General features: G+C 41.8%; 2 protein-coding genes across 2 annotated transcripts; one reads left to right on the plus strand and one right to left on the minus strand.

Moving 5' to 3' along the window:
• Nucleotides 1-866: 866 nt before the first annotated feature.
• On the plus strand, nt 867-13,467 carry lg16_19h14orf180 (linkage group 16_19 C14orf180 homolog). Its single transcript, XM_063499037.1, has 9 exons — nt 867-1,312; nt 2,106-2,136; nt 5,455-5,541; nt 6,830-6,950; nt 8,828-8,858; nt 8,942-9,050; nt 10,312-10,475; nt 10,626-10,758; nt 11,624-13,467. Exons 1-9 carry the CDS (start codon nt 1,160-1,162, stop codon nt 11,827-11,829), a joined length of 1,035 nt encoding a protein of 344 aa, XP_063355107.1. The 5' UTR covers nt 867-1,159; the 3' UTR covers nt 11,830-13,467.
• Nucleotides 12,293-15,824, minus strand: LOC134645556 (transmembrane protein 179). Its single transcript, XM_063499038.2, has 4 exons — nt 15,433-15,824; nt 14,806-14,943; nt 14,648-14,726; nt 12,293-14,556 (listed from the first exon to the last, which is right to left on the minus strand). The coding sequence occupies exons 1-4, from the start codon at nt 15,732-15,734 to the stop codon at nt 14,383-14,385; spliced, it is 693 nt and encodes a 230-aa protein (XP_063355108.1). The 5' UTR covers nt 15,735-15,824; the 3' UTR covers nt 12,293-14,382.
• Between the last annotated feature and the right edge of the window lie 100 nt (nt 15,825-15,924).

The raw sequence follows: 15,924 nt of genomic DNA on the forward strand, positions 1-15,924 counted from the left end.
TAAAATCCCATCTTGCTTAGCAAGGTGCATTGGACACTAATGGAGACTGACTCTGCCCATTTGCTTTGTTATACACCATTCATTTCCTCCTCCTGCCAAGCTTATGACCAAATGGACTGACAGTAGGCATGCTGCTCTCAGAGTCATGATCTTCTATATGATCCAGCAATCAAGATATGGCCATATCTCTCATCTCTACATCCTGTCCGTTCCTGTTGGCACAGGTTTGCCTCGGATTAGTGTTGAGTGTTAAGGTAAGTGAGCAAACATCCGCAGGAGGTGCTCCTCCTGAATAAATATTTGTTGTCCTTGTTTGGATAGTGAGTGTTTTCTCTTATTTCTTATTTCTAATGATCCTGTGTTTTCCTCTGCGGTTTTCTTTACGTTACAGAATTTTGCTTGGTTGCACTGTATTCCAAAAACATGCTAACACAGCATTTGGTGCATAATTCTTATGTATGTCTCATTTATAAATCATGAGCAGGGCAGTAAGAATCAGAATTTCCTCATACTGTTAATATGCATAATGAATTTCCTCATACTGTTAATATGCATAATGTACTGCACACAGCACAGTATCAGAGAAAAAAAGGGGGTTCTCACAAAAGTGAATCGAATTGTATGCAATATTTAGAGCTGTAGTAGATAATATACATGTGCCACTATGTTTGCTTTTCATCATCAAAACATAAACCTTTGCAGTTTCCCTGTTCAAGGATTGGAGAGAGACTCAATGTGCTCAACAGACTCTGGAGGAGCTACTGTACATGTTTAGAGCAGGGATTGGCTGAGAGCGCTGTCACTCAAACAGCAAATACTCTCCAACTTCCTCTGTCCTCCTTTCCTGGTGCAGCCTAGGAGGAGGGAGGGGAATGAATCTTTTCTGTGTGAGTCGCCAGTGCTCCCTCAGACTGCTCCTTACAACCTGTCCTTGACTTACTGTGCACAGACGAGACTGAGAGGAAGCTGCACTGCTCCCTCCTCCTCCTGTCACATTCCTGTTTTGATTCATGTGAGCGGCAGCGGTCTGAAAACATTTCACTGTGTGGCTGCTTCTTTCTACCTGTGGTGCTTCAGCAGACTGGTGAAGGGAGGAACGTTCGTCCTCGGCCGGTGGAGCTCTGATGGGAGGCAGCGCTGACTCTGGCTGGGACTGGGGATGCTGAACGGAGGGAGGGAGGGCCTGTTTGAGCTGGGACAGCAGCTCCAGCAGCAGGGGGAGTACCAGGCCGCCCTCCACTGCTTCCTCAGCTGCCTGCTGGGACTGACTCATGTGCAGAGCTTCACCTCTCTGCCCAACTGCTTACACCAGGTGAGCCAGATGGGAACTGGATATACTCACACCCACAAAATGTCACACAGCCATAGATTCTGTCTTTCTGTGTGTCTTTCTCTTCCACATGTGCCAGCATGAATTCACGTGTGTGTTACCTACATCTACACATTTTCTGCCCTGCCATGTATTTGCACAGCTGTACAAACACATTTGCATCACTTCTCCTTTTGAGCGTCATAAATTAGCAAACATCACAACACAAAGGACACATTCAGTATATTCAATGTCAAACCTGACAGCACAGTCCATCATGGGTCTCTGTGTTGACAATGTAAAATCATTCGGTCTCGTAGAACTGATGATGTGCATGCTGCTATTAGCGGTGCTGAATTCAAACCTAATGTATTCCATAGAAACAGTGGCACTGTTTATGGTAATAGTGTAGTATCCAGTTAATATTTCCCCCATGGTGTGTGGGCTATGCTTGAGATCAGAGGCATTATGTTTGGGCTCTGTGCAGCCAAGGCCAAAGTCTTAGCAGATTAAACACTGGGGTTGCTTTAGAAGACCCTCCCACAAAGGTAGAGCTACAGTTTTAACTGTCTTTGCTTGTGCCTGAAGGAATGTCCCTGATGTCAAAACATAGCCTTTACTCCACAACTTTGGAATGCATGGCATGATGTTGACCAGCCCAACAGTGCTGTGAGGAGAGCACAATTATTTGTTTTGACAGCTCGTGACATCATGCATACGCCTACCCGTATGTGATGTTGGAAGTGAATTATTTAATATTTAACTATGTCCCTTGGTTGTTTTTTATGCTTTACAGATTGCAGAACTCTTCATCACTGAAAAGAATTGTATCCTTTACTAACAAAAGAGGAAAAGCTGATCTGACACTTTTTCTGCCCCTGTCCTTTAAGCCTCTAGCAAGCAGCTAACTATAAAACTAGCTCTTCGACTCTGTAAACCTGTTGTGTAAAGGCTTGTCACTGAGGCAGGCTTGGCAAATTCCACCACAATGAACCGTGTAGACCCTTTACAGAAAGCAATGTAAAGCAGAGAGGATGAGGGGATGTCTTTGGGCATTTGTCCCCAAATGCCACATGTTTTGTGTGGAGCCCAGGTTGTGTGTCTGTCTCTTAAGAGGATTTGTAGGCTCTTATCTCCACACAACAGAGTGGGAAAGCACTAATTAACCCGTATCTGCGCTGACTAGCCTGTGCAATGCCACTTCACTGCTTCTATAAACTATAGCTGTAAAGGACAGAGAGATAATAGAGAGGTGTTATGTTTCAGGATATATTACCTCCATGGCTCCTCTCTCTGTTACTGAGACACTCCAACACTTTACTTGCCAGCTCAGGTTATCTACCTCAGCAGGGCTCTAGCGCTCACTGTCCATTTTCCAAAATAGGTCAATTTGCTGAGCTTCATTTTGTCAATAGCCATTACAGTTTGCCCCTCTCAGCATGGAAAGGTATCTACTTACAAGGGTCATCTTCCAAGATGGGGTTAAATTTTTTAGCATACGATACACTCTTTCCTTAAGTCAGTAAGAGTAGTGGTGTCATGTCAGATTTGGCTATTTTATTATGCAACGCATATTTTTTTGGTTTAATGTGAAGTTACAAGCATTGTAGGTCAGATACAGACTGAAATAGTTTGCATAACAATGAAAAGGGGTTATTGCAGTCACAAAAACAACGCTTCAAGATGTAACCATTTTTGCCATTTAAATTGCTTCCAACTTTTCAGTTCTTTTAGTATTTTTCATGATAATCACAGAAGCTGAAGCAGTGATGTTTTGGTGCATTTGTGAATACCCTCTGGGGAGGTGAGGTGAGGGGTCAGTCTGCTCAAACTGGGAGCAGGATGTGGGAACTTTTTAGTGTCACGCAAATTCTGTATGAGAACAGGATTGGCAGGGTCTTCTCATGTGTTATTTCTAACCAAAAGCATGATAAGAAAACCAATCTACATTTGTCAGTATTGGTTTCTTGCTGCTTTGCTGGCTTTAGTCCAGACAAATAAACTATATTAGTTGCACTTGATAGTCATAGTGACAGTGCAATGACTGCTTAAGGCTTGATGTGTTGTTATCAGAGCTGGCACCGTCCACAAATGACCTTTATTCAAAGCCAAAAGCTGTTTTAGCTCATGAGTGTTGCTGATATGTGTTTCGTGGAAAGAAAACTGCGTGGCACACGTGGACTTTAACCTCCAATAAAGGTGGATTTCGGATAAAGATCCAGTTATATCCTGATTTCAGATTTCTGAAGTACAATTAGTTAGTTGGAACTTTGACTAAAGTTATATCTATTTAAGTCACGTTTCAAGTTTCTTAGGTGTACCATTCCACAGCAAATTCCAATTTCCTCCCTACTAAAATAGGTTGTGCACTTGAGGTGAGCACACGTGTGATCAGATGCCTTTGAAGGTCCCAGAGTTTTGGAGTGTAGTCCAATTACAGTTTCAGAGAGGGTGTGTGAGTGTGGATGAGAGAATGGAGGTCATTCCCAGGAGAGCATTGTGTGAGGTTCCTGTTGTTGCATTGTTATAGTCCAGGCTGACTAAAAATAGCAGACAGAAGTAGTGCTGTGACCTTTGATGACGGCTGTTCCCCTCATCCTCCCTCACAGATGGTCCGGCTAAACAGGTGACTCCCAGGAGCTGTGACAGGTATTTCTAAACATCTTGTAATTGAGCTCTAAGCTTGCTCAAAAATGTGATCAAAGCAAAAGCACTACAACAATCATCCTTTTCCAGTGACCTATAAAAGTGCTCCGTTTTCAGAGTAGGTTGCTATGTTATTTCCTACTGTACAGCACATTAAATTATTTAAGAGCACTTCCTCTAAAAGCATTTCAACATTCATCCATCACCATCCCTCATCCTGTTACTAATCAGCTCAGGAGTACACATTTTCTTGCATTTCTTACATCTTAGATCTTACTTTGTTTTAATTGTAGTGGGTCTTTGTCTCTCGGGCAAATACGGTACTGTGCAAAAGTCTTGAGCCACACCATGTTTCTTTATATTTTGCCAGGAAAATGGGAATTAGTTGCACAAGTTCATTGAAACATGAGCAAACGTGTTTCCTGATGGATCTGCGTTGTGTCTAAATCTGTCTGTATTTTTCTGTGTTCATACTTTCATCAGTTTTGACAAGATCCCCAACACAACTGACTTAAATTCGAAATGCTTAAAGATACAATTTAAAATTGGTCCTTTGCTAATTTGTCTGTTATGTGTAGACACGACACAGCTTTATCCCCGAATGAGTCATACTTCAGCGTTAAGTGGCTTAACAAACAAACAAAGAAAAAACTGGAAATGAGTGAAAAACATCCAATGTCCAAAGATTAACTTTGTGAAGATTTTTCAGAAAGACTGGGGCACTGTGCTCAAGACCACTTTAAAAAGAATTTCGTGGAATTAAAATTTTAAAAAAAATGGGGACGCTCAAGACTTTTAAACAATTCTGTATATGGCTTGGCTCATGTTTTTTAATAGCATGAAGCACTAAAAATTATTTTAAAAATTGTATATTATATATTATGAAAAACGTTATAGGATTTATTGGCATGTAGCGTCACAGCAGAGCTGAAAAGAGGCACACATGAGAAATCTAGTGTTAAGTAGGACATTTAAACAGGCACGCCTGGGTTTATTTTAAGCCTTCTTCGTCCCAATTGGTCTTTAAACTCACCTGACAAACATTAATGGTGTCGTTTTACAGTGGAACAAAAACCAAGTGCATGGAATGTTTCAAGCGAGCTATTTTTAGGACGCTTAAAATAGAGAGTCTTTTCATGGAAACAAAAACCTGCCAAATCAGATCAGTCCAAAACATCATGTGCAAAACATTTACACAAAAATGACAAAGGAATGCAATACAACAGAGATATGAGTTGGATTGTGACATGTCTATATTAACAGACTGAATGTCTGACATGTTTTGGCTCACAAAACCACAAAAACAGCAGGCAAAGTGACTGAGCTCTAATCTAATGTGTGCTGGAGTACTGTATGCTGTGTTTGCCCATAGGTTTGTTTGCACGTGAGGTGAAAAGAGTGTGTTGTCTATGAGCTGTGCAGCAAAGACTGTTTTTAACTTAAGCAGCTGCCTGTAATCCCTCTGATATCCGAGACTGATCCTTCACCCATATAAATAGATGGGAAGGCCCTCCAGTTCATACAGGCTGAAAAAATGTTCTATGAAGTGGCATTGATCGAGCTCACCGCTCTTCAGGGGAGCACAGGCAAGTACTTTCCATGTTATGCTATCAAGGAATACTTCTGGGAATATATGTGAAAACACATAGCATGTCCTATAGAGCGTGCACTTTGAATCAGTTTGGCTTTGGCATGTCCTCGTGATTTCTGGGAATTTAGATTTCTCTGAAAACCACGACATCTGGCAGTACTCTGGTGTAAAATAAATACACAAGTCTTTCAGCGGATCATTTTCAGCGAATTGCTGAACATTTTCCGAGAGTTTTGTCGTCACTGCACAAAATTTGTCATCAGGTTTGTTCATATCTCAGTATAACTGCCTGAACTTATGCTAAAATAAATAAGCGGTTTCACCTGGATTTGACTGGATCAGTTACTTTTAATCAACACCGTTATTTTTCTTCACCAATTTTACTTTTGTAAAAATTAAGGAATACTTTTTTGTTGTTGTTCAGGCAATATGACATCGCATTTTACCCAACTCCATCTTTGTTTACAATATACCTGGTCGAGCTTTACGCGAGCATTCACAGCAAGGTTGCTCATTCATCACCTGCTGCTGCCGCTGCTCGAGACGCCTGCCTCTCTGTCTGCTGCTGAGGCAGCAGCGCAGTGTAGCATGGGCACAGTGGAGGAGATCAGGGATGGAGTAGAAGACAAATGGCCACACTTTCTCATTACGAGCTGTGTGTCACTACAGAATACTGAAGCCCCTGATTCAGCACTCATTCAGATTGGATGCTGGACTTCTCTGGGGGCAGAGCTGGCACTATAGCTACAGCTTACAGCTTTCTTTTCCTCCCTAGTGCTTTCACAAATGTGCCCTTTCCTCTTTTCTCTGTTCCCCCCGATGTAATTGTCATTTTGTCGGTTTTGTAATGCAAACTAATGTCTATACCTCTTACAATGATTTATTTGCATTTGGATGTGGCGTGGATTGCAAGCCAAGCATCTTGCTCTTCTATGTGTGTGCTCTGTGTGTGCAGTACTTGCATGCTGTTTGTGGTGTGTCACTCTGCGTGTGTCTCAATGCTCCAGGGGGTGTGGCGAGTGTGTTGTTTGACTCCCTTATCTGCTCCCTCCTGCCCTTATCTCTCTTGTCTCCAGTCCTCAGTTGGCTCCTCTTTATTGTTCTGGCTTCAAGTCCACAGCAGTGCCAGACAGGTTGATACAGACAGATACCCGGCTTCGGGGAGATTATTTTTTTGTTAAACTCTTCAGTGGAAGAGGAGGGTAGCGAGGAGCAAGGTTAGCTCAAAAGACTGAGTGTTGCGTTGTCGGGTCGTGATTCCATGCCCTGTGTTTGTGTAACAGGGCCTCAAGAGGAGGCTACGCTGGGCTCCGCGGGATGGACAACCCCAGAGGAACTTTCAGAGCAGGCCTCCCAGGCACAGCACCTCGAACGGCTGGCTCAGCTTTGCATCATGAGCAAACAGTAGGTAAAACTGTGTCCTCTCAAAGCCTCCGTTGCGCTGTAATTAATGGGGTGTTACATGTTCCGCTACTTTCAGGTCTCTCTGGGTTAAATAAACTGACTTTTAGTGCTTGCTTTAACTTGTTTATCATCTATGCATGATGTAGGCATTGCTGTGTGTGTGCTTTTGTATATTCTGTTGTATTTTGCCCGTCATCGTCTAAGAGCGATGAAAAAAAATGTTCCTGGCATAAAAATGACAAGGCAAACTGTAAGTTTGTTGCTATTAAAGATTTTAATTATTTTGATTATGAATAACCCACTGTTTATAAAGTGAAGTCATCATCTTATTAATAATAATGTCAAGATGAGTTAAAAAGGAATAAATTACTGTCACCTAACTTCTTTGAATTTTCTGTTTTCAAAAGGTTTGATGACCTTTTCTGTTGCTATCTCTAAATCTTTATGAAACCCATATCCAAAAGTATAAGCGCAGTGTGTCTATTACACATGCAGTTTTACCATTCTGGAAATTTCTGGAAATTCCTTCAACCAAACAAACCACAGCTTCAAGCCTTTTCAGCCATGGTCGAATTTTCATGCAGATGTAGAGAAAAAAGACACCGCGCTCTATGCGAGCGTTACAGAAGGAACACCTTAACTGGATCTGGTGTCTCCTGTTGCAGGGGTACTTTGTTAGGCCACAGAATGCACCCGATTTCTGTGCCTCTGTTTTCATTGTTGGGATTAGGCCATTTAACCTGATTGCCTGAGAGGGTGACAGAGGGTGGAAGGTGTGCTTGGTGGAGGGCTGGTTACACTGCTTCATTAATGCAAGCAGCATACAGTAGTTAAAGTTAAATGAGACGGTACTGATTGTGCATGGCTGTGGAGGATTGAGTTTCTGCTCTTTGGTGGTTTCTTTCCAGACTTTGCAAACTTACTCTGAAAGGATTATACAGATTGAACAAACTAATCAAAAACTGAACACCAACTGACTCTGGTTTCTTTAAATAATGACCAATCCCTTACCGCACCCACTATAAGCGGTGGTTTTAGAGCTTCCTCCTTACAGACAGGAAGTTGTAACTGTTACTAAATCTTTTAACAATGTCATAGGAAGTCCTTTGAGCTAGTGAAGGGCTTTTCTGTCTTTGCTGATCATGTATCCTCTGAGAAAGACCTTCTAAAGCATTGCAAACTGACACCTGACCATTACTAATTGAAGGAAAGTATGGGTTTGGAACAGCGAAGCTGACATCTGTCACACTAAACAGAGCTTGCTCTACATCTATAGGCACACGTGAGGGTGTTAGGGTGATGAATGTCCTTGGCAGACTTTTCAGTGCCAATATGACTGGAACAGCTGGCAGATCTTCAATGAAACCCATCGTGTTCACCTAGCTTAACACTAAGCAGGAGTGAGGCAGAGGGGCCGGAGATAGTAAACCAACCTGTGAGCGCCATGCCCTCTGTAATTCACCCTGAGAATAGACAGTGGACGGCAGCGCTGGCAGAAAACGAAGGTTTCCACTTCCTCCATAAAGTACCTGAGCACCCGCAGCCCTGCTGTCCGTATCCAATCACAGCACACGTGTGTTTAGATTTGTCATGCTGATGTGCCCCGAACACAGAAACTGATATGCTCCCCTGACAATGAAGCGCGTGCCTTTTCTGCTTCATTGTTGTCTGGAATTATTATCGTCTCTGGAAATATTTACCTGTAACATGTTTATGTTTTCAAATGGAAGAAAAATGTCGGCTAGATGATGTTTGATAATTCGAAGTCATCCATTATTAACATAACACATTTGTTGTCAGCAAATATTTATTCCAGAAAAACAAAGTGGCGTTGCCTTTAGTTTATTCGTTTCATTTGTCTTTCCTTTTCCTTTTAGACCTCATCTTGCCCTAGAATACAGCGGTAAGGTATGTAAATTTGGATATTTGAACCAATAGAATATTATAACTCTTCTGTAAGCTTTAAAATAACACGTCTCTGCTTCTTTCAGGCTACAAAGATTCACCAGAGGGCCTTTGGAAATGACCATCCAATTACAGCTAGAAGCCTTGAGCTCATGGCAACCGTATATGCTGAAATTGGCAAGACTGAATATTCAGGTAAAGGCTCACTTAAGTTGAATAATACAAAGTAAACACATATGACGCAGGGATTTACTGTACGCACATAAATAAACAGTGGAAACAAACATGGGTGTATGATTCAGAGAGTAGTATATAGAATAAGGGTGGAGACCTCCGTGTTTTACGATGTTAATCCCTGTTGTAGAGTGCACACAACACAGTCTCATGCCATGAAAATGCTAAATTAATTCAAATTTGTGGTCATGTTGAACACAGGAATGTGCAGAGTGACAGTCTCAGGCCGTGGATTTGTTGCACAGTGTGCATGGTTGGCTTACCTGACTCTGAACTGTGCATTTTGTTAAGACGTAGAAACTGTTTAGTGTTGGTCAGCTTGCAGAGACACCCGTGCAGAACAAGAGCAGCTGCACCAAGACATGAGTATAGACCATAAAAAAGGGGAAAAAATGCTTGTTGTTCACCTCAGTTTGTCTTAAAATGTTTGGTGAAAAGCTGGAAAAATTAAGGATCTGTGCATTGTTTTGTTTCATTTTGCACTGAGCAGAAAGGGCTCCTTTTTGACCTGCACCATGATGGCAGGTTTAAGTGTTTACACCCCATGTCCCTCACATACCCTTGACCATTAAGTAGGTCAGTCAGCCCCTCCCTCTGCTAGAACGTTGCCTACATGTATTTTCAAGCTGATGCAGACTTAACTGTAGTATGTGATATGTTGAAATTATAATTGCATTTGTGTCCCAAAATATCAGAGCCTTCGCTTCATTTTAAGTCATCTTTGATTCAATTTATTTTCCACTCAGATAACTACAGTCTGCACCTATTAAAAAGCCAAAGTTCTCCCCAGAAGTAAAAATATGGACTAAATAACTGACCTAAGATATTATTGTAACTAGCATGTTTTTATTAATAACTGAAGTCATCTGAGAGAGAATTTGTCCAGCAATGCTGACACACACACAATAGTAGGCAACTTTAAGGCAATGTGTGTGTAGTCTGTAGTGGCTAATTTTTATTTCTATTTATAAACTGTGATGAGATCCAAATTTTTTTAGAGGGCCTGATATAATTGATAATTTAGCTTTTCGTACAGTGAGCACTGTGCAGTTGTGCTGAACTCCCACGGCTGCACTGTACCCGGTGCAGACAGAGTTAACACACTTCCGTCTTGCCTCCTGTACATTTGCATGTTGAGCTTGAGCTCTGCTCTGTCTTGACTGGAGACTCCGATGTTAAGTCGCTCTTCTCATGTTCTGTATCATCATGGTTCTCTTACTAGACTCTCTGGGTCAGTGTGTGTCTGCACTGTCCAAACGTTTCGCTGCTGCAGAGTCTCTCAGAGACTCGGTCAGCTGTCTTCCTCATTCCCACCGGGAGAAACACTCAGAGGTACGCCACAGAAAGGATACCCACCACCATCAGGAAGACACACTTAAACCTAAGGTAGGTAAAACACCTGAGGGTATCTGGTTAGTGTTATTCTGATTTATTTGTCTTATATGAGGCAGCTTCTTTGGAATAGATCTGTTCCAGCTGTTTGCTGCTGGCCTTTAATGCAATAAATGTGCTCAATGCGAATTTTATCTAATGTAGTTAACCAACAGCAAAGTCCCCACCTCCATACTAAAGAAGCCAAGTTCCAACTACGGACTAGACACAGAACTCAACCACAAACGTAAAGGCGAGCGCAGAGTTCGATTCAGGGAGCCTGAGACCACAGTGCACGGTAAGAAAGCATGCACGCGAACAATTTGTAATGAGTTCAGCCTGCTAGGTTTTAGGCTGTAAGATGTGTTTGCACAGAGAACATGTTGCCCTCTGGTGCTTTTCATTGGTATTTTTATTCTTAAAAATGTGTTGCTATCCCAGCTTAGATAGGAACCCTCAGCCCAAAGCTGCACATGCCTTGCAATTTACATTAAAGAGGAAACACAGCTGGTATTAAAACACCCAGAAATTGCATCATAAACTACTGTCATTTGGGGGTTCTGTGCTACTTAAAAATAACGTAATGCCAAGAGACGTCCACACATGAGCAAGAGATTTATTCTTTTTAATTAATTATGCATGCAAATGAGGCACTGTGGAGTCTGTTCAAGAGAGACAGTGGCGACTGAAAGGGTACAGCAGCTGGTTTGTAGCTGCTGTACATTATGAGGTCAGCTTTCAGTGACTGACTGACCTCTTTTCTTTTGGCTTTGCAGACATTCCTTATTGTGACTGTATAGGTGGTAAGTCTGTCTGAAAAATAACTTTACTAATGAGCACACGAGAGTTTCAAAAGTGCACTCATAAAGAGGAAAGAGCCTGTCAGGCTTGTAGCAGCATTAGCATTAGAATTGTTAGGACTCCGCATGGCACACATGCTATGGGGAGTTTAGCACGCCACTGTCACGTCTTGTTTAACAATGCCTGGAACAGCAAATTTTAATGTAAACTTAACTAATCTATAACTAATCTACAAAAACATCCTCTGAAACCTGACACTTCCCAGGCCTCACCTCAAAAGACAAAAGAAATGTGCAATTCAAATGCTCGTCATTTACAAATCAAAACTGTGAAAAACCGGTCTGTTTTTTTTCCCTGTGCAGCCTATGAGACTACACCATCCCGCCCCCACCTTGCCCTGTTCACCTGCCTCTTCCTGCTGATGTCATTCCTGGGCGTTGCCATGTACTGCACAGACCGTCGACGCCCACAGAGAGTGTGTGAGGAGCTGGAGGCAGCTTTGGCAGTCTACCTGCTGCACATGAAACAGCTTCTGTGGGGCTGCTGGATATGGTTGACAATGCAGTGACTGTTATCAACCACAGGTGGAGACATGGAGCCTCTTTTAATTTATTATTAATTTTTTTTTTTTTTTTTTTTTTTTTTTAGATCCCTCTTTTTCCTATCTTTGAAGGTGCCCCGGCCTACAAACACCTCAGCCTTTTGGCAAGGCTCTACACACTGTCTGTGGTTTTACTCCACTCTCACCATGAAAAAGGGAAAATGTGTAATCCCAGAAATATGTAGCTTCCATGTCTGTATGTATATATGTACTGAGGTGGTGGGCATGCCACTCCATATTTAAGTTGTAACGGCGTTTTGCACATCTGCACTGTTGACCCTGACATGTAACACTTGCATAATCTCCACAACATTTCATTTTTTTCTTCTATTCATGTCACAGTCTGCTGTCTGTGAGTGAATGTTTCCGTGGAATGCAAATTTATTTTGTTACGGTACATGATTTGTGTATACCAGATATTACACAGAAATGAATGTGTATATATGGCTCAATATACTAAGGACTATCACAGTATTTAGCCTTGTAATTGCACATAAATGAATGTAGAGAGGTCTGGGAAACGACTTTGATTGGCACTTCTGATTGGCACACTGAGAGGAGGCAGACAGAAGCATGAATGTGTAAACTGTTTAATGAAAAAAGAAAACACAGGGCTGCATCACTTCACGGAATGACTTGGACATGAAAAACACCTTGTTCTTTTCCAACTGTCTGGTCGCCTGTCAGCTGATTGCTAGTTTCACGGAGGATAATAATCTGCAGCACAATATTACCTATCATGAAACAGAATATACTCAACCCGAACGAATGCTTGTGCTTTTGACAGTGTTCCTCTTTATAACCGCCTGAATCCCACAAAAATACTTTATGCTAAATGTTATTTATTCTTCTATATTGTATATCTGCTTCTACGCAACTATCGGACTTTTGGTTATATGGATTTTTTTTTACTTTTTGTTATCTGTAGCATTTATATTCAAATGAAACATTCAGGTTTTAATTCTGATGTCAAGTGTATGGAAGTGCGTGGGTTGAACGGATATTTGCAATACATTACAAAAAAAAGAAAAAAAAAAGGTAATTGCTATTTTAGAGGCCAAACACAGAAATTTAACAGAGCCAGATGTTATTGTATGAGTCCCTTTATCAAACAAGGCAAGTCAAATTCAAACAGCCAAATCACCACATAAATGGATTATAGGAATCAAAGGGCACAGTGATGCACATCCCACATACCTCTCATTATGAGCAATAACACACATCACATATATTCCATTAAAACACTTTATACAACAGGTTTCAGGGAACTCAAAATAAAACGAGTTTGTTTGTCTTTTATTTTGGAGATCTCATGTTTGACTGTCAAAGCAATACATAAGGCTAATAGCAGATGTACCGGAGAAAAGGAATACTCTCGACTCTGTACTGTCAAACGAAATCGTCATTAGCAATAAAACAATACCCAGTGAGCTTATATCCTGTATATGCACATTTAGCTTAAAGCTGCATTTCACTGCTGTTTAAACATCTATGGTCACTTTGAAAGAAGTGCCTTTATGGAGGGTTTTCTTAGTTCCTACCGTTTTTTGCTTTTTTTTTTTATTTTAGTTGTTTTTGAAATAAAAACTGTCATTGCCTATCAAAGTGAAGCGGCCGACTTTCCTTTCTTCCCGCAACCTCTGTCAATAAGTGAGCGTGGGATTTAACAGGGAGAGAGAGAGAGGTGCATGCAGGTATACTTGTGTGTCTAGTCACAGTAATATAGAGTATATTGGTTTGTAGCCTATAAAGTGTGCAGAAGAAGCCTGAGTTGCTAAATGGCACAAGATAGGATCTGTTTTCTTATCTCACACAGATTGCTAAAAGCCTTTTAGACTGCCTGCCAAATGCACGAATGTGTAGAGCTGCAATTTGTCTTTTTTTTTCTTTTTTTTTTGTTATAAAACGCCTTTTGTAGCTGCTGATAAATGTGTAAAGATGCTGCAAACGCACACACCGTTTAACTTTGCTGGAGCATGCAGTTCTCACTTTGCTGAGATGCACTGTGGATACTGGCAGGAAAAAAAGAAGCCTAAGTTAAGAACACATTTATTGGTGAAGAAAAAAAACCCCTTTATGTCTAAAAAGCACCCGAGAAATTTTACATGCTTAAGATCCATGCAGAAATTTCACAAGGACAAGATCCACTGGCCAAACTGGCCAAACCATTAATACTGTTTTTACTAAACAAGAACGTATATTTGATAAAAGATGTATTTTTTTGTTTAAAAAAAAAGTTTTAATACTATCAAATCTGTGCTGGGGTTGAATAAGGGATGGATTATCTCAATATAGCACAGGAAAGGTTAACAACCATCTGTAAATTTTATTTTCAGTTACTTCTGGAAAACAGCTAAAACTGTCGATTTGATTCAATTCATCTTCGGGGGAGCAAAAGCCAATTGATTTTGATTGTCTACACAGGCGAATACTGGTGTTGGTCATGGCAGGCAAGAGGACTACATGGTTCTATATGGTTAACTGTGAATGACCGTGTATGTTTGTGCGTCTTCCTGATTTCTAAATCAGGCCGGTCTTGAGGTCAGAGCCGCGGCGTGAAGAGCGGCCGAGCAGCAATTCCTTCTCGTGGATCAAGGTGTCGAGCAGGTCCTCTTGTCTGTAGTTGTGGTAGACCTTCAGAAAAGCCATCACAGTGATCCCGAGCCAGGTGAGCCAGGCGGCCCACAGCCCAAACTGAAAGAGTAAAAGCAGTCATTGCATTTACTCCGACTGTTAAATTCGTTATACTGTCTATTAATTCTAATTAATTTTAAAAGATTTTTACCTGAGCTATAGCAAACTGGTCATAGAAAGCAGAGTTGTCCAGACCCAGTTCTAGATCAGCATCCTGCATGTCTTCACAGCTAAACAGAAAGTGGCATTTAGAGGGACTATACCACAGCATCATCCAGAAAAAGTAGAACACCTGCGCTTCTCTCTCACCTGTTGGGCATAGTCCCACCTTCGGTGATGGCGTCACACCACAGGTTAAAACCCACACTAACGATGGTGCTGGACAGGAAGACTGTGAACACCACCAGGGAGCTAATGAGCAGGTTGAGGAAGGCATTGAAGATGGAGCTGCAGGCAGACAGAACAGAAATACAAAAAAAAACTGGGTTAGGGCAGGCAAAAACCCTTAACATCTCTGGAGTATGTAGGCTTACAAAACTGACACAGAGGCCTATTACTCTGCATGACGTATGTAACTCTGATGATTAAGTCTTTCAATCACACATCAACATAATGACACATAAGTTGCTTTGATGTCACATAAAATAGCAGGTGAAGCATAGGCTTTGATTTCTAGTTTAAAATGAGTATTCCCCCATCTTTGGGAGATGGCAGTGACTAGACATTTTACAGGATGCTTCCGTGCCCATTTCCATCAGCTATAAAATAGAGTATAATACATACAGGCTATGAAATTGACAAGACAGTGAACGAACAAGGGCGTGGGAGATGGACAGGAATGGCACATTTACGCTCAAACCGCTGGAGTGGTATCGCTTCATAAGCTTTCGAATGAGCTTCTATTTAAGGAAGAGGCACAAGTGAACGGTCACTCACTCGTCGTGTCCTTTGCACAGAAAGAACAGCAGCCTCCAAGCTTGCACTGCGGACAGGATGAGGGACGCTATCCCGACAAAAGTGATGAAGCTGCAGGAGGACTCGGGTCCCCACTCCTCCACGATGAAGCGCTGCTTCATCACAGTGATGTTTTCATTTTGCCACATACCCCGCGTGAACAGCAGGCATTTCCCCCCGAAATCCTCCGTGTTTTCAGACAGAGGCACCACGGCGATAAAACCGAAAACGAAAGCTAAAAAATAAAGGATGCACTGGGCGAAAATCAAATTGTCGAGGGCCATTTTTCTGTCTTCCCTGCTCTGCACTCAGCGTCCTGGAGCAACTGCGGCTGCGCAGTGGAGACTGACGAGCGGAGGCGCAGCATCCGACGTTGCTTTGCTGCAAATTAATGAGCAGGCAGAGGCCTTCAGGGCTCTCCATCTTCTCTACGTCCAAGCTGTGGAGACATTCCTCTTCACTAATATACCCATT

The sequence above is a fragment of the Pelmatolapia mariae genome, linkage group LG16_19 (assembly GCF_036321145.2).
Source record: "Pelmatolapia mariae isolate MD_Pm_ZW linkage group LG16_19, Pm_UMD_F_2, whole genome shotgun sequence".
NCBI classification, from domain to species: Eukaryota; Metazoa; Chordata; class Actinopteri; order Cichliformes; family Cichlidae; genus Pelmatolapia; species Pelmatolapia mariae.